Here is a 25,063-nt window from a genome sequence, read left to right on the forward strand (position 1 = left end):
GCCCTGAGAGAGGGTCTACCAGTGCTAGCAGACCAAGCAACTTCAACATCTACAGTGCCCTGAGAAACATGCGGCACTGTACGGATATTGAGGTTGGGTCACGTAACAACCACCAGCTTTTGTATGGGCCAGACTGGGTCTTTTACTGTCACTACACCGCTTGGGTGAGGCGCATTGTACAGCTCTTATCCTGTACGCCTTGGCCTAAACTCTCCACCAATACTGTCTCCATTCTATATTAGTGTGACTTTGCACGTAGGCACATGCTTTGCGGATAGGAATTAAGGACATTGGGAAACTGTGCTGCCCTCGCGCCTCTGGAATACCCGATGATACAATCACAGGCGTTGCTATGCTAACTGTTAAACAGGGCATTTTGCTGTTAATCACCCCCCCCCAAGCCCTCCCAGCCCTCCAAGCCCTAGGGCTAAATCACAAGCCTTAGCCCTATCCCTCAAGCTGAATGGGAATACAACTGCTGTTTCTGCTGCTGCTGCCGCTGCTACCACTACTGTTACAGTCTTTTTAAAGTTGAATCGGCCCACAAGCGACCTCGTACTTTGGACGCCAACTGCAATGTGATATAGGGTGAATGTGGATTCTCATATATGGTAATTGCGAAAAGCAGACCCCATGATCACGCAGCGACAAAATACCACACAGCACAGAGCACAGCAGCAGCAGCACAGAGACGCGATACAGCAACACAAGAATAATTATAGCTTCTTTTATCGTTCCTCTCACTTTTTGCGATTTCTCCCTCTTTTTCTCTTTCTCTCCTTGCGATTGTGAATCCTTCAGAGGCCCCAGCGTATCATTTGTCACCCAGCGTCTTTTTTTTCCTACTTGCCTTGCCTCTTTCACACACAATCCACAGGCCAACCTGGTTGCTTTCCCCTCACACGCCAGCATTTGCTTACGAAAGAAAGCTTGCCAACTGGGCTTTGCCTTGCCTTGGTACCTACCACGCATGAAATTCAGACATGCCTCTTTGAATCGTCGATCAAAGACAAGGTACCTCAGCTATCCTAGGGAATATACTTTGTGTGCTGTTGTTCTGCTTGCTAACGGGTGGGCGATGAAAATGCAAGATGTGTACGTGTCTGCTGAGAGGAGGCAGTCTGCTGTACGGCTTTCCTTCTTTGCCAAATCGAGCCCGGCCCTATCCTTTTATTCAGCGTTGACACATGGGAAAGGGAAACCAATTACACCCAAACGGGGCGGCGACAGGACCTCCCCTTCTCAAGGTTTCGTCCTCTACTGTTCCTTTTTCGCTTGCTCTGTGCTCCCACAGATGTTCCTGACATCCCTCCATTCTATTCCTAATCTGGGCCACTAAGCTGCTCTGGGGCTTGACAACTCCAGTATAAACGACAGCCCTCGAGCATCAAGCATCAAGCGTCAAGTGCAGTCGCGATAGACATCGCGTTCTCCCTTGCTTCTCACCGAGCGGAGCCTTGATGGCTTGAAATGTATGAAAACTTCTCTGTAGGCCTCGAATGGACAGGACTCGCTACTCTACTGTCGCTGACCAAAGCGACAGACTATGCGTGCCTCGGTAAAGACAGGACAAGTGGGCGGGGCTCTCTTGCCTCCTCGCTAGCATCTGGCACTTGAAAAAAAAAAAAAAGCACTGGAGTAACTGACGAACCTGCTGACTCTGGCTTCGGAAATCATTAGCATGTAGTAGAGCAGAGACAAAATAGAGCATGTTTGTACTGCCTGTTTTCATAGACATGCTACGTTTTTGTTCCTCCAAAAGTTACTGATGACTGAAGCCAAGAGTGAGAAGAAATGGGGGCCTTACAGGCTGTCAAACCCACTATAATTCCGGGCTTAGGCCTTGGGCCTTGGCCCCTAGCTTCGACCCCAGCTTCCAGGCTTATTGTCGCTCGCAATACATGACGAAACCGGCGACAGCATGACTGCAATCGAAAGATCAAAATGTGAATAACAATCTAGCGCCTCCCTGTCACCTCTCTCCATCGATGCGAACAAAAAAGCTGGCCATGCTAAATCACAGTGTCGAGGCGGGCCAACCCCAAGCTTCCTCGGATAACAAGCCCTAGAAACTAATCGATAAAAGCTGCCGAGTTTATCGTCAACTAGCGCATCGAGCGCTACTCGCTCAATGCTCCACTGCTAGTCCACTAGCCCTGCTTAGCTCAACAGGCGGCCCCAGATCAGGAGGTAAGTATGTAGGTAACAAACTACAACTGCCAATTACTACACTACTGTTAATATTACTGCTACTTTATTCCGAAGGTGGAAAAAAGAGAAAGAAAAAAAAGAAAGAAAAATAAGGAAAGGAAAAAAAAAAAAAAAAAGCCAGCAACCAAACATGCCAGCCACGAAAAGCACTAGTATCCTAGCCAGCTGGTCAAAATTTACCAGAATTCCTCATCTTCCGCCGTTGCACCCCCATCCTGGTAAGTTTAACTAACCCCCACCCCCCGGCCGCCTACCAAAGTTTCCTAAAGCGTTAAACCTATAATACACACAAACGCCCTCGTCCTCCCGGTCTTGCCTCTTTCTGTCTTTTACTCTTTTCTGTTCTTTTTTCTTTTTTACACCCATTCTACTGCGGCCCACCTCAGAAGTAAACCAAGCGACCAAACCCTCTAGCTATCGACAGGCAAAACCAGGGAAATTGCTTTGGATATCCTCACCACCAGTGACGATTGAAGAAGGCATTCAGTGCCTATCAAATTATATTTCCCCCCTCCTTCTAGTTTTTGCCAACGTCAAACTCGCAACCTCTCTGGTTTCCGGGTGACTGCCCAGAACATACACGATTTAATTTTGTGCGTTTGAGCAACTCCCCAATTTTTTTTCCTTTTACCCTACCTACTTTCCTACGCAATATTTAAAGCTCAGCTTCTTGTTGCCTATCAGTTGTTTTCCTCCCTCCCTCTCATTTTTCTTCTTTCTTATTTTTCAACGCCAACCCATTTTCGCCAGGCCAATTTCTCTTTCTAGTCTTGCCACCAAAAAAAACCAAGAAGGCCCCTCCCTACCTGCAACTACTCTTGGTAAAGACAGGAAGCGAAAAAAAAATACAAAACTACCTAAAGAAAGCAGGGAAAAAAAAACCACCAGTCACAATGGCCGACATCACCGATCACACTGATCCTGGTCTCCCCAGCGAGCTTGAAGACACCCAGACTCTCACCAACGGAGATGCTCGTGGTGTCAAGCGTGCTCGTGCTGCCGATGACGACGACGATGATGATGAGAAGGGTGGCCGTGAACGTCGCAAGATCGAAATCAAGTTCATCAAGGACAAGTCTCGTCGTCACATCACCTTCTCCAAGAGGAAGGCTGGCATCATGAAGAAGGTGAGTCTCCATCGGTCTTTCTATCTCCCACTTGCCGTTTATCGTCTTTATACCCCATGCTCAACGCACATGGGATGCTGTCACACAGCTGTGGCCGAACATAGCAGTTTATTTCTGGGGGAGGGGAAATTCCTCTTGATATGAACTGCTTTGACGGCTTGTGCGAGGCTGGCTGTGATTAATTTGCATGACAATGGCTTGTTTTGCGCTTACGTGCCTTGAGCTTTCGCGGAAACCTGCATGTGTGCTACACAACGACATCCCAATGTGCCCAACAAATCAACCCAAATGCACCATGGCTTTCTACGTCTTTAGAATTTTTACTGACTTCTGTCTCCAATCTTCCCCAACACTGCTTAGGCCTATGAACTGTCAGTCCTTACTGGCACCCAAGTTCTACTGCTGGTTGTTTCGGAAACCGGTCTGGTTTACACCTTCACCACTCCCAAGCTACAGCCTTTAGTTACCAAGGCTGAGGGCAAGAACTTGATTCAGGTATGTTTCAACCAAGAGTGTTGTTACGGCAATGCATCACGCACGCCAGTCTCCCTATAAGGAAACATGAAAAAAGAAAGCAATAAACATCCCTTTCCACACATACTGACCAGCTCTGCGCTTGTATATAGGCCTGTCTCAATGCCCCCGAACCCTCAAGCACCGAGAATGGCGGTGACGACGCCAACCAGGCCGATTCGCCGGAGGAGTCGCCTGCTTCTCAGCACTTACCCCCCAATGCCCGCCCTCCCATCCCACAACAGGGCCAATACCCCCCAAACTACATGCCTGCTATAGACCCCAATCAGGCAATGGCTTACCAGAACTATGTGCAGCAGCGCAGCACCACATATGGAATGCCTCCCCAGACTCCCATGTCCCAGCATCCCCCGCATCAGTCTTAAAGGCGGCTCGGTCTCCATGACACGACATGGCCCGAAGAGAGAGAGAGAGAAGCCGGCGCTTGCAGCTACTACTACTACGACTGGAGTGGAGATTTGATATGGCCGTTGTGGGCCATTTTGTTCGAAAAAAAACACGCCTCGATGCTCAAAGAATGCGGTTTCAAGACGAAAAAAACAAGCAGACGAAAAGAACGACTTGACGGATCTTTATTCGAGATTAGCATCAATAGTTGTTCAACTCAACTCTTGTTGCCTTTGTCAACCTTGGCTTGCCCCACGTATATTGACTCCTCTGCACCACTTGTCATGTGCTTTCTTGTCTCTCCTCTCTTTTTGTATCACGCCTTTCTTGTTGTCTTTCTTTTATCTTCTTCTCTTAATGGCTTGGTAATGTCCTCTTGTTTTTGGTGTGGTATTGGCTGGGTGGTGTTCAATAATTCTCACGTTTCGCTTCACTGTCACGCTTTTGTTTTGTCTCTTCGTTTTTATCTCTTTTTTTTTTATCCTCCCTTCGGTGGCTCAGGCGTTGATTCATCCCGTTCTTTTATATTATACGCTTCTCCATTTTCTGTCTTCTTTTTTTTTTTTTCCTTCCTCACCCTCTTCTTACCCCTGATTGGGATGTCCCTTTGTTGAAGGATTGGCACGGCATCTATGGTTGACATGTATGGTGTATCTCCAGCACAATACGCATTCATGATGTTTACGTCCTACTTGGTACTCTCCGCTATGTTGTTGGGATGTGTGCGTTGGATATGAGTCATGTTTTGGCCGCCTCGGAGTTGTTCTGAGTGGCAGCCAGGCTTTGTCCCGCGTTAGTGTATTTTTTTTTCTATTTTCCTGTACCAGGTTTCGCGCTGTTTTGTTTATATGATATCTACCCTAGTGTTGAACCATGGCTTCTTTGTGTCACAGGCTGCTCAAAGCTCAACGCTAAATAATAAAAAAAACAAGTTTACAACTAGAGTGCATTTAATGATCGCGATGCTCGAAATGTAACGCCGACATCAACAGCCACAAAAGGAAATGCGCAGCTTGAGTTTACCTATTTGGTCCAAGCACTTTTCCCAATATGGTGAACAACACGGCCAGCCATCCGAAGCTTGTCCACCTAAATGAGAAGCCTAAATAAAGAGGCAAGCAAAAGGATCACAAACGCATAATAGCTTAAAAAGGCCGTTCGTTTCTCCCGCTTCTTCCTTCTCCTCCGCCCTTGACTCGGCTATACTGGAACAGGCAAACTTCAAAGGTGGATGTGCTGGGGTTGGTTGTTGGTTGTCGGGCCTGGCTCAAAAAAGGCCTTAGCTTCTTTTTATTTTAAAAGAAGAAAAAAAAAAAGAACCTTTGATACCATTTTTTGTGTAGGGACCGATTATTGCGCAATGGCTTGTTCTCCGTCCATTGAAGTGAGGCAAGTGTTGACTTGGATTTGGAGTTGGAGGGCTTTGTACACTTGTTTGCTATGGTGTGGAAGTGATCGCCTCGCTATTTGTCGTGACATCGCTCGGCTCCACGGTTGACAAGGTGCACGCCATGTGTTTGGCCGCTCGTCCGTTGTATAACGCAACGCAGGCTTAGCCCGTTGTGTGAAAAAATAAAAAAATAAAAATAAAAATAAACAACAGCCTCGAGGCTTCCTGTGTCTGATCCCTTACTTGAGTTCGGCCATGTCTGGACGTATGTAGTGTGCCTGAGCGACAGACAGTACAAACTCCCAATTGCAGATCAGTCCGTGGGGCAAGTGAGCAGCACATGGTCTGGGGATTCTGGCACCAAGACGGATTCACTGGCACATTCTAAGGCTATCCGAAAAACCAACAGTCGTCGCTTCCATGTCAATGACGATATCTACCGGCCTTGAAGTCGAAAGATAACTCTGTTGGACCAAAGAATAACCCTGACCAACCTGGCCACACAATTGAGCGCCACATTTGAAGTGTGGCGTCACCGGAAGCTGCTTACCGCAGACTAGCTTAGTTGCCCCCACTATGAGAATGTTTGAGCAGGTTTTCAAGGGCACAGACCAAGTCCAAGTACAGGGTACTTAATCAAATTCCCCAAGACTCTGGCTGGTAATGTGTTCGAGGTCAGGGTGAGATAAAACCCAAGAGACATGTAGTTGAGGTTGAGGTTGTGGTTGAAATCTCTCTCACTAGAAAGAATTTTTTATTTTTAAATTTTCTTGGCCGTTGGGTTGGGCCTATGGAACACTAAGAAAGACGCAAGCAAGTAAAGGAGTGGCTGTGTATCTGTGTATAGGTACAAGTCGCAGGAGACAAAAGAAGGAACGAAGAATATACACGTGCAGATGTTTGCATACAAGGTGGGTATTGAACAGAGGTAAAGAATAAAAAAAAAAAAAAAAAAAAAGAGGAAAACCACCTGAATAAGGAGAAGACGGGATGAGGACGCAGATATGCACATCGAGACATCAATGTTCAACGGTTGTGATAAAGCGGCCGACCAGCAGCGTGCCAATAAAGACTCCAGAAAGCACAGAGCAGAAGTAGCCCACATTCATGGTCATGACAGCCAACATGCTAGCACGGGTGTTAGAGAAATTTGGCTTGGTCAAGGCTGGTGCGGAGGAGAGAAAAGGAAGAAAGGAAGGCAGTAAGACGGCAGGACAGTAAGTAAGGGAGGAAAACTAGAAACTCACAGCAGGTATCCAACTCCAGCAATCACAGTATCCACTGCAGCTCGCACCACATCCACAGACAGCCTAAAGGGCCGGGGCTTTGGGGTCTTGCGCTCAACGACCTTGACATTCTGCTCGACCCCGTTCTCTGAAAGCACCAGGTTGCGCACGCTCTCCTCCTTCGACAGCTGCTCCGAAAGCTCCGGCTTGCCAGCAACAACTACGTAGCGGCGCTCATTGTCCTTGTCAAGCCAGAAGGCCTCAAGCTTTGATCTGAACGCCATCAGCAGACGGCCGATGATGGCGAAGACGATCAGAAAGATACAAATGCCTGCATATTGGCCGTTGTTTTCCGGCGCAAAGGACGATGTAAAGAGCGGCGTTGTGTGCGAGTCGACGAAGACCATACTCATTGTCATGCTACTACTGCTAGTTGAGCTGGTGTCGGTCATGTCCATGGAGGACATATCGTGCGAGCTGTGTGACATATCGGTGGTGTCGCCGTGACGGGCAAAGACTGGGCTCATGACGGGGATATTAGTATATTAATTAGGGCTATAGCGGTAAAAAAAAGTATAAAAAAAAAGGGAAGAAGAGAATAAGAAAGAGGGGGAGAGGATCGCGATGGAAGAGGACCAGCTCAATACCAACAGTAAAATACAAGTAGAACAGGTGGAATGGAATAGACTTGGCTACTTACACTAATGTGAAAAAGAAGTCCTGTATTTACATATATATACGTGTGTGTTGAATAAATGCTTTAGCCTCCTTATTGCCAGTGTCTTGCTTTGCGTCGAGCTTGGCGTTGTCGTGAAGCTTGGACTGCCGTGTCGCAGAATGAAGAATCGGGAAAGATTGTCGTAAGTTGGGGGTTAGAACAAGAGCAAAATGATGATACTGGTCTGTAACAAGAGGCGCTCTAGTTGAAGATATGAGTGAGCGGTTGTCGTACTTGAATTATGCCCGCATTAAGTCTCGTGCAACAGCAATGGCTGGGCGAAGTCAAAGAAAAAGAGAAGGAAAAGGAAAAGGATGTACTGTATATAATAATATGATGCGTAAGGATGAGTTCGAGAAAAAAGTCCTACGCATCAGAGAAGTTGTCTCGTTTCTGTTATATGCTTATCCGTAAAGCTAACTTGCGCAGCACTAACAGCTTATGGTGACACAGTGTATGGGCTGCTGTTAGGGCATGCAAAGGACCCCCCTGGCTTTCTCTTTCCATGCGGATGGAGGGGGGGGGGGCGAAGGCCAAAAGTGGTATAGCGTATTTTGTTGGGGAGCCTAGCAAGTTTGGTATGGGCTGCAAACGAGAGGCCCTCCCCATCTGGTCGGCATCCGGCAGCGACCAAGAAAAGAACGTGTCACGGCTTCGTCGTATTGGACGATTGGCTGTCTGGCCATGATGGTGGCTGCCAAGCAGTGGACTGTTTCAAGTGGCACAAGTCGTGAGCCAGCTTTTGCTAATATGTGTGCAGTTACCTATTGGTGACTTTCAGGCTATCCGGAGTTGGAGTAACACCGGGAGAAGATCATACAAACTCAGCCTGCGCGCGATTGAGCACGAATAAGCAGATTTCTCATGGCGACAAAGATGCACTTTTAGTCAATTTCTTTGGCGAATGTCGAGGTATGTATGCGATAGACACTGCTCTGTAGGGGGGCTGGTTGTCTTTGACGTGGTGCCATGGATCGGAATTTGATGCATGGCATGAGACAAGTTGCTCGTCCAGCTTTAAGCAGCGTCTCAATTAAGGCGCAATTGTCAAACAGGAAAGCGAACACCCCGAATGTATTTTTGACAAGCGGACAAGCGGACCAGAGAACCAGCGGCCGTGTCAAAGGCAGTTATTAGCCCTGGTAGAGCCGAGACTGGATTTACTTGTCAATTTCAGTTTGCGTTTCCATACACAGACAGACACAGGCGCAGTGGCTGTTTGCCTGGCGCTTGCTGGACGTTGGGCAGGTTGGGGGTAACTGCTAGTGCCGACACAAGCAAATAGGCAGGTGCCGCCTGTTTGTTGCAGCCAAAATGAGGGGGGAATGTTCCCTTCTCGATGTGTTGTCTATTCTGGCAGTTGCACAGATAGGCGTATTATCCCCTCTTCTTTGAGCTATTGCAGCAAAGCGTGTTTGTGGTTACACAACTTGGTTTTATTTTATCTAGGACTCGACTCGGGCTTAGGTTAGCAATTGCCTGCCTTAGTAACTCAACGTTAACTCAATCTGATCTCACCCGGGTTTTGTGGTACCAATACACACCAGATGCATAGCCTCAATAGGCTAGACAGCTATCGTCAGGATCATCAAGACAGTACTGTCTTTTCCTATCACACAGGCCTTGTGTGTTTCGAGTCACCTAGGATGCGGTATCTGCAACCTAGTAAATAGTGAGCCGCTGTGATATTAGATTCCATGAAACTTGACGTAGGGGGCGTTGATGTCTACCTTGGAATCATGTGGCCTTCGCAAAGGAAACACGGGCAGTTGATTACACCATATTCCGTGCCGTGGATAGGCAAGCTCTTCTGGTATTGCTGCATATATGCTTCTTTCCGGCAATCGCCTCTCTAATGCTTGATGTAGGGCCACCAGGCCTGGGCTGCTGGCGTCATGCGTTGCTTTTATTAACCATCGCAAAACTCAAGACGAAGACATGGTGACCCCAACGCCATTTCTTGCTGTTCGCATGCAGGGCATACACTAGCTCGAAACGGAACAACCGCCCAATGCCAGCCTGTGATTGACAGGACGGCACGAGACGGGATTAGGCGGGGTATGCGGTCCAATGTGGAGCGGGGTAAGTGGCTTGGATATCCCTCCCAAAGCTTACGTGGCTAGTGAGATGTCTGGCCTGAGTTTGCGTCTACCTAGCCTTAAGTATGACTCCAAGATAGCCTTGGCTTTGGTAATCAACCAAGCCAAAAGTGTTTACCCATGGCGAAGCAATATGAATGAGATGAAAGCAAGGGAGGGAGGTACAAAAAGGAAAACCTGCTAGCCGGGGATCACCGAGGAGGACAGCAGCCCTTCTTCCCGTCTCATTTTTCATGCGATCCTGGTACCAGGGCTATGCTCATCATTAAAGATGCTTCTTCGAGCTGCTGTTATACTCACTGTACTCGTATAAAAACACAGAGTTATTCAGAAGAAGAAAAACATGACGATACAACAGGGAAAGATAACGGGACAGACAGGCCTAGAATCTGGGGCTTGAGTTGTCTTCTACCCAGTTCTCCCCATTTCCCATGGCCTTGGTGCTTCAGCTTCACTTATGGGTACTTTCTATGTTATGGTGGCTTTGGTCCGTCCTAGCCATGTTTTCTTTTTCTTAGTCTAGTAAATCGTCGGGCGTAGGACACCTACCCTACCCTTGCTAGCTAGCTGAACATAGGCACTAAAAAGATATACAACAAGAAACAAAAAAAAAAAAGGACGTAATTTCCCACGGGTTTTTCCTTCATAGTAGCTAGCCGGGTGTGTGCAGTACAATAATAGGTAGCGGGAGGGGCCGTCAAAAAAGCGCCGGGTCGTATAGTGGCTGGAATCACAGGCAAAAACAAGGGTGACCTAGTTGCACGTTGGCCCAAACATGTTGTTTCTACCACAAGTCATGGGAAAACTACTCTGGTGGGGGCAAGTTGCCATAGATGGACTATTAGTAGCATTGGAGACGGGCAAACTATATCTGCGTGTTATCCTTCGAATAATCACCCCTAGTACCATACCAAGTATGCGTAGGTAGCAAGTACACACAATAGTGAATGTTGGTTCATATGAAGGCATCCACGAGGTGCATGCGTGCCATGTTATTTGTACATACACGCTCGCAGGCAGATGCTGTTCCATAAGGGGGCTAGCCAGTCCAGAAGAAAAGCCTCCCCCCCTTGCATTCCACTTGCGGCAAGCTCAGCTAGCTTGGCAATGCAAGCAGCAGGGAGCTATGAACGCGAGCCTATAGTATGGCCTCAGGTCCGCAAGATACATGATATCTACCTATTGATGATACATTCATGGCTACTTCTTCTTATCTAAATGTGACGAGTCTCTAAATAGATGGTAGCTCTATATGCATCACGAAAATCCTAAGCATGAATCTCCTCATGTCTTGTGTGCTTACCAACACGATTATGGGGGCCTTTCTCGAGGCGAGTTCCCTCTTCTCCTGGGCGAGGTTCAATCTAATAGGCGCTATGTGAAACGAGGTGTCTCTGTTTCTTCTGAGCTTCCCAAGGAAAGCTTCTTTGGGTGTTCCGCGTATATCTGCTTCTGCTGTCGGTTTCTTTTATTTTATTTTGCTACAAGCTAAGGACAATGCTTTACTTCTGTGATGCCTCACCTCACGGCACGTGGGAAAACATGTTTTCATACTCTATCAGGCCCAGCTGAGAAGGGGAAAGAGAAAACACACAAATAACGTGGGATGTGGGATCGTGGCATGGTTGGGGGAGATCTGCTGCAGGGTACGGGGCAAAGTCCACTTGCCCTCCTTTTTCTCTGCTTTTTTCTTCGCTCTCTGCCTCTCAATCATAGCTTACAGCCCGTGTTATCTAGCTTTGTCTATATCCCAGTCTATCCCCACCCCATTCATGATCCTCTCGCGCTTGAAGCCCACAGTGGACTGTTCACATCCCTTGCAGGTGATGCGCGAAAATAACCATCCACAGGAGCAGGAAGAAGGTAACCAAGTCAAAGTGAGGCCTGTACGCGGGTGGGTCAAAGGATGAAAAGGGAGAGCGGCTCTAGGCTCGAGATAAAGGAGGGCAAAGACAATGAGTGTACCCTGAGATGGGGAGAGAAACGCAGGCATTCATCTGATCAAGAGCTTGGGTGGGCATTCGTTCGACCGTCATATTGGAAAGCGACGACGTTAGTCCTAATCTGAAAGGCCGAGAACACCAGAGATCTTTCGTTTTGTCAAACGATCTGCTCCGGTTTCCTCGGTTTGCTGCTATGTAGCTCTATGCTTCAGCTGGATAACTTTCTTTTTCTCACACGCACATTGAGTCCATGAGCTTTTTAGTACAGCTCTTCCGTGAATCATCGGCTCTTTCCTTTTCCCCGTAAACTATGTAACATTGGGACTCGGCCTCGGGCTTGACCTCCCTCTAGCTGTAATGATAGCCCATGCTACCCCCCCCCCTCTTCAAAGGCAATCAACACCTTTTCTTCGTTTCTATTAGCGTGCTAATACGTACTATGCCGCTTCGCTCCATCCCTTAAAACGCTGACCAACTTAGCCCTTGCTTCTAACACAGTTAGTCCCAATCAGCCTCTGCCGACTGATCAATCGTCCGCTGATATTCCATTTCATCATTTCTGATATCTCGCAATTTGGTTGCTTTGCTATTCTTCCGCTGTGTTCGACTAGGTAGATCCTGCTGACTACGGTGTGTGATTCCGTCTGGCTATCAGAAGAAGCTAGAGTCGGGGCTGCTTTAAGGTGGAACAAACAAGCGTTGAGCTGTGTGTGTGTGAAGCTATGCAGTTGACTTACCATCAGGAGCCTAGTTAGCTTGCTGAAACTAGCCTGCAGAGAGCTAAGCAAATGACAAGTCCATGTCTTAGCCCCTCTGTCCTGCTGCCTTGTTTGTTATTTCTCTCAGGCCCCAACCACATAGGTGCTTCCCGTCAACTCAATCTAGATGTTTCTTTTGTTCTTTGAGGGGGCTCTAAGACACTTTTGTTTACCTGCTGGCTTGTCCGCCCGCTTCCTGTGCTTATTTTGTCTAGCTTTGCGTGTAAGTCCAGGAATGGAACCACTCAGGGGAAATAAGGGAGTCCTATCAGAGAATGATCCCGGGATGGCAGGAAAGCAGCAAAGGCAAACAAAAGCAAGCAGACGGCAAGAGGGAGACATGGCCAAGTCGGTCGCCTTAAGCAGAGAAGTAACTGGAAGCCGCCACCTGATGTATTAAGACGAGCCATGGGCTCCTCAGGTATGCACATGTATACACACGTGCATATTAGCCCTCTTATTGCTCTGTTTCCCCCAATGACGAGCACTATTGTAAGTCTTACCATCATTGAGTCAGGTAGGCCCTTGTATAAAAGCTTGCATGTAGGTAGGATTTTCCAGGCATGAGCTCCCCGCAGCAAGGGGAACTCTTGATCTAGCTTTTACAGAGGGAGGGGGGGTGGTAATCATGATGGATAAATACATTTATCTTTACTTAATGTATATTGTACAGAGGCTAAACTGCAAAGCATCAAAAAAAGAAAAAAAAAAGAAATTTCTTGGAGATGTGATGGAAAGGGAGAGAAAAAAAGACTTGTCAATGTCATTCTCGCTACCACGCACGACAAGACGAAAAAACTAAACTCTTTGAAACCCGTAGTATCGAGGCTCCTCTCCCTTGAAAGAGTGCCCTCTTGGATATATAATCATGGACTATTCGTTGCTGGGTGGTAGGTTGTAGTAGATGTCTGTTTCTCGCATCACTCAGCTTTCAACTTCCTCTCCCAGACGTTATCATATATTCACTGCATGCCACAAGATATCCCCCCATATTACAAGTTTAGTAGCCTTTTCTCTACAGCAATGAGCCACTACAGTGTGAAATCCCCTCGCACTAGCGCATCAAACTCTTCGTTACAGCGCCAGATTCTCTCCAGTCAGCTTGACGTACGTGACTTCTCACTCCCCCCCTACTGAGGGCTTGACTAACCCATACGTCTTCGAATACAGACTAAACGCACGGGGCGGCTTCAAATCCACTGTAAAACAGACAGCGATACATATATCGTGCAGACGCCCGGAGGCTTTAGAGAGGTCAAGAAGGACGTGCTGCAGTCAAGTTTCGCCGGAGAAATGCTTTTACTATCGTTTGACTTTTGGGACAACATTGTTCCTTTTGTCAGTCGCCGCAAGGGAAAGACTGCCTCTTGCACATGCCCACAGAGCATTGGCAACATGGGCAACTCTAGCACTGAGCGCATCGTTACTCACACTTATCATTGTCAGGAGCAAAACGACCCTTCGATCCGCATTGTGGCCGAAGGTCCTCGTAATGACTACTTTTGCTGGGAGGAAGACAAGGTGCGCTACTTCCTTGTGTCCATTGGCGACACGACCTTCCAGTCCTCACACCACAACATGCTCAAAACGTGGCCTGGCCGTTTCCTCCTGTACGAGTGGCCCGCGTACAACGAGACTGTTCTTGACCATATGTGGCGAGACGTGAAGAAACCTCTGAGAAAGCTAGAGAAGGGCGTCCGCCACAAGATACGCAGCTACAAGACCCGCCGAGGATCTTTTGGGGACTCGGAGACTGTTGACGACAGACGGAGTCTGAGCTTCGACTTGTTCCGCAAGCCAAGCTGGAGCTCATCGTTCTTGAAGCGGCCAAGCATATCGAGTCTTGGGAGCGAGGGGGTCCAGGTTACAGCGAGCTGATTTTTTGCGATTTCAAAGAGGCAAAAGTCACTGTTACGGGAGGGCTATTTGATTTTAGGGTATACTTGGTCATGATGTAGGAGTTTTGGGGGGGGTATTTTGCTTTGCTTTTCTTGTATTTTAAATTAGGAGTAAGACGTAGCGAGACAATCAAGCTTCGCTTCTTGGACAACAACAGTTGCATCACAATTAGGGTTAAAGCCCTGAAAAGGGCAAAAAAGAAATGCGTAATCTGGGAATCGAACCCAGGGCTAATCGAAATCATTGCTTTGATGGCAACGATTAATGTTACCACTACACCAATTACGCTGATTAAAGGAAGACATTAGAACTGCATCTTATTAGCCTATATAAAGTCAAACATGGGGCGGGCAAAAACATTTGGCCTGCAACCAGGACACTGGCGGACCTGCAAGGCACTACCCAGACCATGGAGCCAAAGGTTCGCGGACAAGCTCCTTAAAAACACGAAGGCGACATGCTACATCGCCAACGTGCTTCGGGCTCATCCAGGAGTCACAACAACCCGAGCCCGAGCTGAGCTGTCTGGACACCACAGAGGCAACCCCCCCTCAAGAAACGTGGAGAGGCAGGTCACTGCCGCCGCAGACGACAGGGGAGCGATCACAACAAGGGCAGCCTAGGATGACACAACCAACCCCGAGACAGGAAGGGCAGCAACGAAGGAGACGAAGAGGATGAAGTTGAGGGAGAGTGGAAGGGAAAGAGAGAAGAGATGGGATGAGGAAACGTTTGCAGGACAGGAAGGAGATGTCGAGAAGGGCTCCATGAGAAGGTGCGGAGGGAGCTCTACTACCGGCCACCAGCATAATGGGAAAAAGATTACACGATGCGGCAACAGCCATGCATATGGAAGGACAAAACCGCTGTACTCCGCCGTGCCGAAAGCCGGCGGCCTTTTAGACTAGTTTACACGCGGTCGTCGCAGGCCAAAAACACCAGGTATCCAATCTTGGAACCGCACAGGCACGCCCTAGGGCTACGCTGGACAGAGAGCCCTCCTGGCCTAAGTGCCGGACCCTAAGAAGTCATAGGAGTCGCTCAAAATCTAAGCAAACCTGCAACTGCTGACTGCCTAGGAGTTACTGGAAGATGATACCAACCAGCAGCCCCTGCCCGGAATACGCCGCCGTATTGTTGCGAAATAACAGTAGGTAGAATCAGTGCCACGTTAGAGGGGGTGGGTGGCATCGATGACGTGGCAGGCTTAGCCTCATGGCTGGTGTTGATACACCTGTCATTGTCCTATTTAGTCTGTTTAATGGTAGGAGTACTAACAGGGTGGCAATGCTGTCTGTCACCTGGAGGCTGGGATGCACGCAAGGTCTTTCTGTCGCAGGACTTGTACGCACTGCTCTGATTGCTATGATGTCGAGTGGCTGGCTAGTGCCGGGGAGAAATACAAGCAATTGGATTGTTGACCATAAATGCAAGCTATTTGGTAGCTGATGTTACAGTGCCTTGCAGTGGCGTATAGTTAAATGTAAATGCTATTGTATCCTAACAGTAGATATTAGGAGGACATACTGAATATGCTGTGAAGAAGAGGAAGAAGGAATAAGTGGTTATTCAAGTTGTTCTGTATCTATCTAAGTCTAGTCCAAGGAGCGGATCTCAGCCGGTTTATATATCCATTCCGTCACTACCATGTTCGAGATCAAGCACATGGGCGGCCTTGGAAGAAGACCCCTTGATCTTGATGTCTGATGCTAACCCTAACGTTTGGGTGAACTGTATCAGGGTCAGCAATCTTGGTAACCCTGACTTAGGCTACGGACATATCCAGTGGTGGTCATTTGCTTGAGTGAACATGGAAGAAAAGTGATGCAACGACTAGGGCAATATACCTGAATTCCATACCCCTTTTTGAATGAGAAACATCTCTTATCTCTGTTGTTCGTTATCGTACGCATCTTGGGCGAAATGTATGTTGCATATTATGCATCGCTTAACAGCCATGCATATGGTAGGGCCGGCCACGGCGAAAGTGATCCGATGCTTGTAGCCCAATAAACTCAGCCTTGGACGGCAATACAAGTTTCCCCGCATCTGGTATCAAGAATGCTATAGTATCGACAAAGCAATCCCATTTTCAACTCATTCATTGTCCAAGTTGATCTTCTTTCACTATTGCAATACACGCCCCTGAGAGCCGGAATTATGAGAATTCTCAACAAAGTTAAACGTCACTTCCCAAAGAGAAAAGCGCCTGTTTCGAGGCCAGGCGAAGCTGCGTCGCCGACAGTCTCCTCATCTGTTGCAATACAGCTAGAACCCGAGCAAGCTCCATCGTTATTAGAGGCCGCGGCGCCTCTATCACCGCTTAAGCCCGAGCCGGTAGCATTGTCCACTTTGCAAGAGAAGATATGGGAAAATGCGTACAAAGGTTCGAGATCGAAAGAGCCAAAGTTAGTGGAGGCGTTCGAGAAGATTATCTTATCCAAGTGCCACCTAAGCGTGAAACCTACCGATCGAATCGAAGGCAAGGTGATAGCGGAACTAAACGTCACGTCATCTCAAATGAGAGAGGTTGCTGAGCAAGGGATCGAAAAAACAAAGAAGCAAGCTGCCCTAGTGCAAGGAACCGACGATGGTTTGCGAGCAGTGCAGGCTGTGATGGGAATCATGGATAGAGCTCTCCGTGCTGCCCCAGAAGCTGCTGTTATATGGGCAACTGTCTGCCTTGGAATAGAGGTATGTGATGGCGATTTGTTCACGGAAAAGAAAACAAAGCGTGCTGTTAGTGGCTAACATTGCATAGGTCTTGAAAACCCCCATCGCCGAAGCAGTTGAAAATCGCCAAGGCATCCAGTATGTTTTAGGCAGAACAGAGTGGTATTGGAGCCTCACCAGTTTGCTTCTCGACGAAAATAAGGAACATAAAACCACAGTCGTGCTACGAGACACACTGGAGAAGAACATCACGCAGCTCTTCGAAAAGCTCCTCTTGTATCAAATCAGAAGCGTTTGTCTCTACCATCGCAGTCCAGCCGTCACTTTTGTGAGGGACATGTTTTTGATCGATGACTGGGCAGGTCAGCTCAATGATATCAAGGCAACCGAAAAGACCGTGTTGCACGATATGGAGCAGTACAATACCCAAGAGATCCAAACGCAAATTCGTGATCTCAACAACACAGCGTCTGATTTGCAAGTCAGTCTTGAAAACATCCATGTAGCAATCCAGAGTCAAGCCGAGCAACAGGAAAAGAGGCATCACGACGACAAGGATAATGAGTGTCTTAGAGACCTCTACACGACCGATCCCCGAACAGAAAAGAAGAAAATCCAAGACAAAAAAGGTGGCTTACTGAGAGACTCCTACAAATGGATTCTTGAACACAAGGACTTCCGGAAGTTCAAAAACGAAGCGGCAAGCCGAATCCTCTGGATCAAAGGGGATGCTGGCAAGGGCAAAACGATGCTCCTTTGTGGCATCATCGATGAGCTGGAATCTGATCCGTCGATATCGCCCTACTATTTCTTTTGCCAAGCCACAGGTGGCGATCGATTGAGCTCCGCCACATCTGTACTACGCGGCCTTCTTTATCACCTTGCAAGTTGCAAACCACACCTTACCAAATACGTACGGACAAAGTATGATACCATGGGGAAAAAGCTATTTGAAAACGAGTCCGCTTGGTATGAGGTCCGAGGGATAGCGACTGAGATGTTGAAGGATCCGAGCTTGAAGAATGCCATTCTAGTCGTCGATGCCCTGGATGAGTGTACTGTGGATCGGAATCTTCTACTTGACTTCATCACTGAGTCTTCCACCACCAGATGGATTGTATCAAGCCGTAATTGGCCAGATATTGAGCAGAGTCTGGATGATGCCGAGCAAAAAGTCAAAATCCACCTTGAAATAAACCAGGATTCAGTCTCTGCAGCGGTCGACACTTACATCAAATTCAAGGTAGATCAGGTTGCACAGAAACTGAAATACGACGATGAGACAAAGGCCGCTGTCTTGGATCATTTACAGTCAAATGCTCATGGCACCTTTCTGTGGGTGGCCCTGGTTTGTCAAGAGCTTTCTGACAAAGAAACACGTAAACGCCATACCTTGACTAAACTAAAGTCGTTTCCACCCGGGCTTGATGCTCTATACAAACAAATGCTGCAACAGATGTCTCAGTCACGCGATGCTCAGCTTTGCAAAGACGTTATTGCTAAAGTCTTGGTTGTATACCGACCCATCACTTTGGAAGAGCTGCATGGCCTTGTTGAAGGACTGACTGGTGTGGGCATGGAAGAGGTGGAAGAAGTTATCAAGTTATGCGGGTCTTTCTTGACTCTTAATGACAATGCCGTCTCCTTCGTCCACCAGTCAGCAAAGGACTACTTCATGGATCAAGCATTGGACCAAGTCCTACCCTCCGACATTGCGCACCAACACCAAACGGTCTTCATGCGATCGATGGATCTGCTCTGCGAAACTCTAGAACGCGATATTTACCACCTGAAGGCTCCAGGGTCTCTCATCGATGAAGTTTCTCCTCCTGATCCTGGCCCATTGGCTGCTATCAGATATTCCTGCACATTTTGGGTTGATCATTTTTATGACTCGCCTGTAGATGTAAGAGCTAGTGAAAATAATGAGATCTTGGCCTTCTTCAAAACGAAATATCTCCAATGGCTAGAAGCTCTTAGTCTGTTACGAAGCGTCTATACTGGAGTACGAGCTGTTGGGAAATTAGAATCTTGTCTGGTAAGTTGCTGTGCATTGAGAGGATTGATTTTGAAAAATCAGGGGTTAACATTGAACAACAGCAATATGCATCAAAGCACCTCCAGGAAATTGTCAAAGACGCCTACCGATTTCTCCTCCTGAATGCAAGAGTTATTGAGATTGCCCCCCTGCAGGTCTATAGTTCAGCGCTCATATTCAGCCCTAGCAACAGCTTGATAAAGCAAATATTTAGTCACGAAGAGCTAGACTGGATGAAGGTAAAGCCAAGGGTTGAAGAAAATTGGGATGCCTGTCTGCAGACTCTCGAGGGCCATAAAACTCCTGTGAAGTCAGTGGCGTTCTCCAATGATGGACAGCGACTGGCATCAGGGTCTTGGGACAAGACAGTCAAAATCTGGGATGCGACTTCTGGTGCGTGTGTGCAGACTCTTGAGGGCCATGGACATTACGTGACATCAGTGGTGTTCTCCAACGATGGACAGCGACTGGCATCAGGGTCTGCTGACAACACTGTCAAGATCTGGGATGCGACTTCTGGTGCGTGTGTGCAGACTCTTGAGGGCCATGGACGTTCTGTGACATCAGCAGTGTTTACAAATGATGAGCAGCGAATAGCATCAGTACTGCCAGCTAGTCAGGCTTCTTTGCCTCACTCTAGATCCCCCACATACAGTCTCAGCAACGATTTTGTCTGGATTATGGAGAACGCCCAAAGGATCCTTTGGCTGCCGCCATCTTGTCGGCCTCGGGCATTCACAATAGCCCACACCAAACTTGGGCTCGGTACTATCTCTGGCCGCATCATAATCATGGAATTTAGATCTGGAGACTGGCTTGAGTAGGCTATCATGAAAGCGAATTGTCCTTGGATGGAGTATCATGTCCATTGTATTATAGATTAAACTTTCCACAACATAGGCGTTTCTTTGCAAATTCAACTCTTGTTTCCCAACTTTTTGACTTTTCTTTATTGATCATATGTAGTTTTGGCAACGTAATTCACAAGCGAACAGGACGCTCTACTCAGATTTTCACCCTTGCATTTTTCAAGCCACTTTTCCCAAACCACCAGTAATACTTTCAAATTCTAAAGTGGCCAATCTCGCTCTTGCCATTGTAGCTATCAAACAAAACCCAAAACTTGGTACCTAAGAGGCTGCTAGGATCTACACAGTCAGCCTTAGCACCTTACACGCAAGGATGAAGGGAAGACACGCTCGGTAAGAAGTACGCGCTAACTCTACGAGATTGACTGTACCTAAAGAAGAGACTCTAGTCAAGTTAATTCTTGACCTAGATTAGCGAGGATTTCCTCTCTGACTTAGTGGTGTTGAAGAAATAGCCAACCTCCTCTCAGAATGTGACGTAGGGTGCGCTGGACAGAGCTAGGCTTCATACTTCGTCCATCGACAGCCATATCTCAAGACTCGTTTTAATCACATGTACGACTGGTGCCTGATGGTTCTCAGGCAGTTTCATTGAAGCTGGACGCCAAGTTATGGACTCTAACACTGACTGGCCCGCTTCCTGAAGGGACTGACACTTGGGTCTCTTTGATGCCACACAACCCGACACAAGCCCTCTCACAGTCTACATACGACAAGGGTCGAATTGCCCATCATCAGGGAAGCTCTCCAACTCCGTTTTATGGTGCTATGGACCAGCTTGCAAAGGGGAGACAGGCAATAATGCACGCAGTAGTGCTTTTACGCGAGTAGAACAAGTCTCTGCAGTAGCAAATGAGACACTCAGCAAACGCTGGAGAGTCAAAAAGACACGTATACAGCAAGGAGGGCCCCTTACTGTAGGGGATGCCGAGCAGATTCTAGCCCAACAAGATGTTTATCGGTAGGTGGCTCAAGAAATGCGACAGAATGGTGATTAGTCGAAGTCGGCTGCGGCGAGCATTCAGCACTGTGGCATTTGTGGGAAGACAGGCCATAATGCAAGAACCTGCCTAGAAGACATGGAATACTCAGGTAAATCCAAATGCAGTTATTTTAAATAGAACTTTGTGGTTATTATATTCCTGTGGAATAATGAATGAGAGGGGTATTGGGCAGTCTCTTGTTGGCATGTAAATTACGTTACACAAATGCCTAATCATTAGCCCAATTGCTTTACGAATAACTACCCATTGATGTCAAAGCTTCTTGTAAGGTTTGGCAAAGAGACAGGCTTCTAGGAAAAGCCCACCTCTCATCCTTCTAGCCCTCACATTATATAAAGAGTGTTCCCATTCGCATCATTACCATTTCCTACTCGCACCCCACAATCTAATGCCCCACAAACCACCAAGTAAGTGAACTAATCTAACAGTAGATATTAGGAGGACGTACTGATTGTGCTGTGAAGAAGAGGAAGAAGAAATAAGTGATTATTGAAGTTGTCCTGTATCTATCTAAGTCTAGTCCGAGGGACGGATCTCAGCCATCACTACCATGTTCTAGATCAAGCACTTGGGCCTTGGAAGAAGACCCTTGATGTCTAATACTAACCCTAACGTTTGGACGAACTGTATCAGGGTCAACAATCCTGATAACCCTGACTTAATCACGTGCCTAAAATAACAAAAGTCCAGCCAATCAAATAGTCGTAATAGCCCCACTTTACAACATCCCTTTCCTCTCTACTCTAGGCCTCTTGCTCCGAGTGTTGTATGTAACCTCCTTCCCTGTGGTCCCTCCTTGAACTTGAATATATTTAACGTCTACGGGATGCATATGGAAGCACAAAACCGCTGTACTCCGCCGGGGCCTACCCCCCGTGCCGAAAGCCGGGGGCCTTTTAGACTAGTTGACACGCGGTCGCCGCAGACCAAAAACACCAGGAACCATACCCAACAAGGACGCCTTCCCTAGCTGCTCAGCCGGACCCTAAAAAGTCATAGGAGATACTTGAAGCCGACGCACACCTGCAACCGGCGACTGCCCAAAAGTGGTAGCAGAAGACGACATCAACCACGCTGCTTCCGTCCTGTTGTATTGCTATGGAAAACCAGTAGGTAGACGTTAAATGGTGCAAACAAACAAAAGACACCCATTTCATGCTGTGAAACAACAGTAGGTAGACGTTACATAGTACAATAACCCAGAAAATGGCAGGCCTTCTTTGGATCTTCGTCCTAACCCTCGCTTTGTATTCACTTGTCGAGGCCTCAACCCCGACTCTGCATTATAGCCCTTGCCTTCTTATTTTTATTTTTACTACTTGAACAAAGAAAGCACTGCTGGGACCTTACTGCTTGTCTTGGGAATTGGACGCCCCAGTTCCGACGGTTCATACCACCGGCCTGACAACGACCGTATCGCCACAAGTATCACGTGATGCGTTGCGTCTGCCTTGTTTTGTGTTGTTACTTTCCACTTCAGTCCTTCAATCTTGTCTGCTAAACCCATCGCCGCGCTGCACTTTGGTTCAAAATGGCACTCACAGAAGACCAGATCAAAATCATTTCAGAAAACCCTCTCGAAAATAGGCTTGACCATCTTCGAGAAAGATTACGCGTCGACGTCGACAATCCACAGAAGGAAGATATCATGGACCTCCTAGGAGATCTTCTTGTATCTGAAGCAGCATTCAGCCTTCCTTCTCCCGATGGAAACGGTGAAGTGGAGGCCAAATTATCGTCAATTCGACGGGATGTCCGAAAGGGTGCAGTTAGACTGGACGCATTTCGCCCTCTTGTCCGCCATGTTGTTGACAAATCTGCTGACACCGACATCTGGGAAGCTGTATTCGACATCATCAACAACCTCATCGTTCTCACTCCTATCCCCGCCAGCATCGCCTCGACATCCAGAGGAACTTTTGACGAGATAAAGAACTGCACCTTCCGCAATGTGGGGGGCTTCTGGGAGAAGTTCTTTGATCCCAAGAGGTGGCGCAGAGAACAGGAGGCAATGCTCGAGGGGGTGTTGACCGCGCACGATGGAAAAAAATGGACGGCCTTCCCGAAGGTGCCTGACGAAATGCTGGTCTGGGACTGGCTTCGCTCTCTGGAAGAGCGCTTCTTGGACCACGCGCCGTACAGGTTCCACACCACCAAGACCGCCGACCAGCTCCAAGAACGAAAAGGACATATGAACCTTTTCTTGCGGAGCCCAGCTGTAGAAAAGAGAAATACATTTTTCTACAAGCACGCCCTTGTTATGGGGGAGCAGAAGAAGTCCTACCACCCAAGCAGATTCGAGGTCGATTTCCTTCGGCTCACACGCCATGTTCAGGGTGTCTTCACTGACCAGCCGACCCGCCGATTCGTCCACGCCTTCACTCTTTATGCTTTCAAAATGGAACTCTGGATCTTCGATCGTTCAGGGGCGTACAGCTCGGGTACGTTCGACATCCACGATGAGCCGGACAAATTTGCGCGTACCCTTGTTGGCTATGCCACAATGGATGATGATACTATGGGCCTAGATACGTTCATGGAGCGGCGGGATGGGCATCGCTATGTCACCTTAGATGATGCGAGTGGCAAAGAAACAAGGCTCCGCCTGGACAAGCTAATGATTCGACAGAAAGCCATTGTGTGTCGCGGGACGACATGCTACAAGACGCAGGACAGCTACGTTGCCAAATTTTCGTGGATACCGGATAAGCGCAAGCTTGAGGTGGAACAACTGAAACGGGCGGAAGCGAAGGGTGTCGAGGGCGTGGCTAGGGTTGTGGCACATCGTCAAATCACTACTATTGCAGAGATGCGGGAAGGACTCCGATTCTCCGCAGCCCACCCTTTTCGGAGCGAGGACGTTTATTATCACGATTCACTAACAACCATGAGCATGCCAACCAAGCGCAAATCTTCAGCTGATCACACTTCTAGCAATGCATCTGGGTCAAAGAGGCGACGGTCTAGCAATACGAAGCTGAGTCTGTACACACCTGGCGAGGATCTGTGGGAGAACAGGATCTACTCCTGCCTTGTCGTCTCACCAGCCGGTCGTGTCATCAGCGACTTTAGAACCATCAAGGAATTGCTGGAATCTGAGCGGGATGCGATCAGAGCGCATCGGTCTCTCTATGTGACTGGCAAGATCTTGCACCGCGACATCTCTCCAAACAACATTATTATCACCAACCCCGAAACAGCCAATGGCTTCAAGGGCATGCTCATCGATCTTGATTTGGCCAAAGTACTAGACAGTGAACCGAGCGGGGCACAGCACCGGACCGGCACCATACAGTTTATGGCAGTGGAGGTACTGCGCAAGAAGGATCACACCTACCGCCACGACCTCGAGTCGTTCTTTTATGTCTTGCTTTGGATGTGCGCACGGCAAGCATGGAGTAATGGATTCGCTGGTAACCAGAACCCACCCAAGTATAGCCACCTCCGACAATGGGATATTGGGAGATTCGAAGATATAGCAGGTATTAAGCGAGGTCATATGCTTGTGGATGGTCTTGAAGATATTATGGAGGAATTTCCAGAGGCGCTGGATGTCGTGAGGCCGGTCTGCCTGAAGATTAGGAAGATCCTTTTTCCTTTGGACAAGGACGAGCATATGAGCCTTGGAACACCTATTGGAGACCCAGGCCAACTTTACAATCCTATAATAGCTGCGTTGGACGAGGCTATCAGCAAGCTTTAGCTAATGTCAAACAATCATTTTACCACTACATGCAGCGATATGTGACCTTGTAGGAAGGAAGTCATGATGGTAAACAGCTCGGTAAGTGCAGGTAGCTGAAGCTGAAGATATGTGGTGTTCATGCTGCCCTTGAAACGTTTGCAGGATAGGAAGGAGATATCGAGGAGGGCTCCATGAGAAGGTGCGGTAATGTCGCCATCAGAAACTGCTTGAGGGCAGCCCTGTCTGTGTACCGCACAATACCAAGGGAATGCTTGCACCATGCAGCAGGTTTCCCACCAATCGAACTCCTGTGGGAGGACGAGAAGAGAAGGGAAGCCATACGCTGGCACAGACTGGACAAAGAACATACCCTACGAGGACCACAGTACAACCCAGTCGTGGTGAGGTTACGGAAAATGCTTCCTGCGAAAATGGAAACACACACTACACTGCACTGAGGCCAAGGGTCACTGGACCAAGCATGCCCCCCCGAAAGTAGCTT

The 25,063-nt window shown here is 48.0% G+C and overlaps 5 protein-coding genes across 5 annotated transcripts; 4 read left to right on the plus strand and 1 right to left on the minus strand.

Moving 5' to 3' along the window:
* Positions 1-3,104: 3,104 nt before the first annotated feature.
* On the plus strand, positions 3,105-4,237 carry HOO65_070219 (Pheromone receptor transcription factor; the record flags this gene model as incomplete). The annotated part of the gene is made up of 3 exons (XM_071005086.1): positions 3,105-3,338; positions 3,699-3,833; positions 3,965-4,237. 3 exons carry the CDS (start codon positions 3,105-3,107, stop codon positions 4,235-4,237), a joined length of 642 nt encoding a protein of 213 aa, XP_070856937.1.
* Positions 4,238-6,668: 2,431 nt separating this feature from the next.
* HOO65_070220 (Ctr copper transporter family protein) lies at positions 6,669-7,402 on the minus strand (the record flags this gene model as incomplete). Its single annotated transcript, XM_071005167.1, has 2 exons — positions 6,669-6,777; positions 6,897-7,402. The coding sequence occupies 2 exons, from the start codon at positions 7,400-7,402 to the stop codon at positions 6,669-6,671; spliced, it is 615 nt and encodes a 204-aa protein (XP_070856938.1).
* Positions 7,403-13,416: 6,014 nt separating this feature from the next.
* On the plus strand, positions 13,417-14,271 carry HOO65_070221 (uncharacterized protein; the record flags this gene model as incomplete). The annotated part of the gene is made up of 2 exons (XM_071005146.1): positions 13,417-13,500; positions 13,627-14,271. The coding sequence occupies 2 exons, from the start codon at positions 13,417-13,419 to the stop codon at positions 14,269-14,271; spliced, it is 729 nt and encodes a 242-aa protein (XP_070856939.1).
* Positions 14,272-16,452: 2,181 nt separating this feature from the next.
* Positions 16,453-19,827, plus strand: HOO65_070222 (Vegetative incompatibility protein HET-E-1; the record flags this gene model as incomplete). The annotated part of the gene is made up of 3 exons (XM_071004852.1): positions 16,453-16,986; positions 17,054-19,003; positions 19,066-19,827. 3 exons carry the CDS (start codon positions 16,453-16,455, stop codon positions 19,825-19,827), a joined length of 3,246 nt encoding a protein of 1,081 aa, XP_070856940.1.
* A 2,580-nt stretch (positions 19,828-22,407) lies between these two features.
* Positions 22,408-24,579, plus strand: HOO65_070223 (Protein kinase domain protein; the record flags this gene model as incomplete). Its single annotated transcript, XM_071001278.1, has 1 exon — positions 22,408-24,579. One exon carries the CDS (start codon positions 22,408-22,410, stop codon positions 24,577-24,579), a length of 2,172 nt encoding a protein of 723 aa, XP_070856941.1.
* Positions 24,580-25,063: the final 484 nt, after the last annotated feature.

The sequence above is a fragment of the Ceratocystis lukuohia genome, assembly GCF_044167205.1.
Source record: "Ceratocystis lukuohia strain C4212 chromosome Unknown Supercontig7_pilon, whole genome shotgun sequence".
NCBI lineage: Eukaryota > Fungi > Ascomycota > Sordariomycetes > Microascales > Ceratocystidaceae > Ceratocystis > Ceratocystis lukuohia.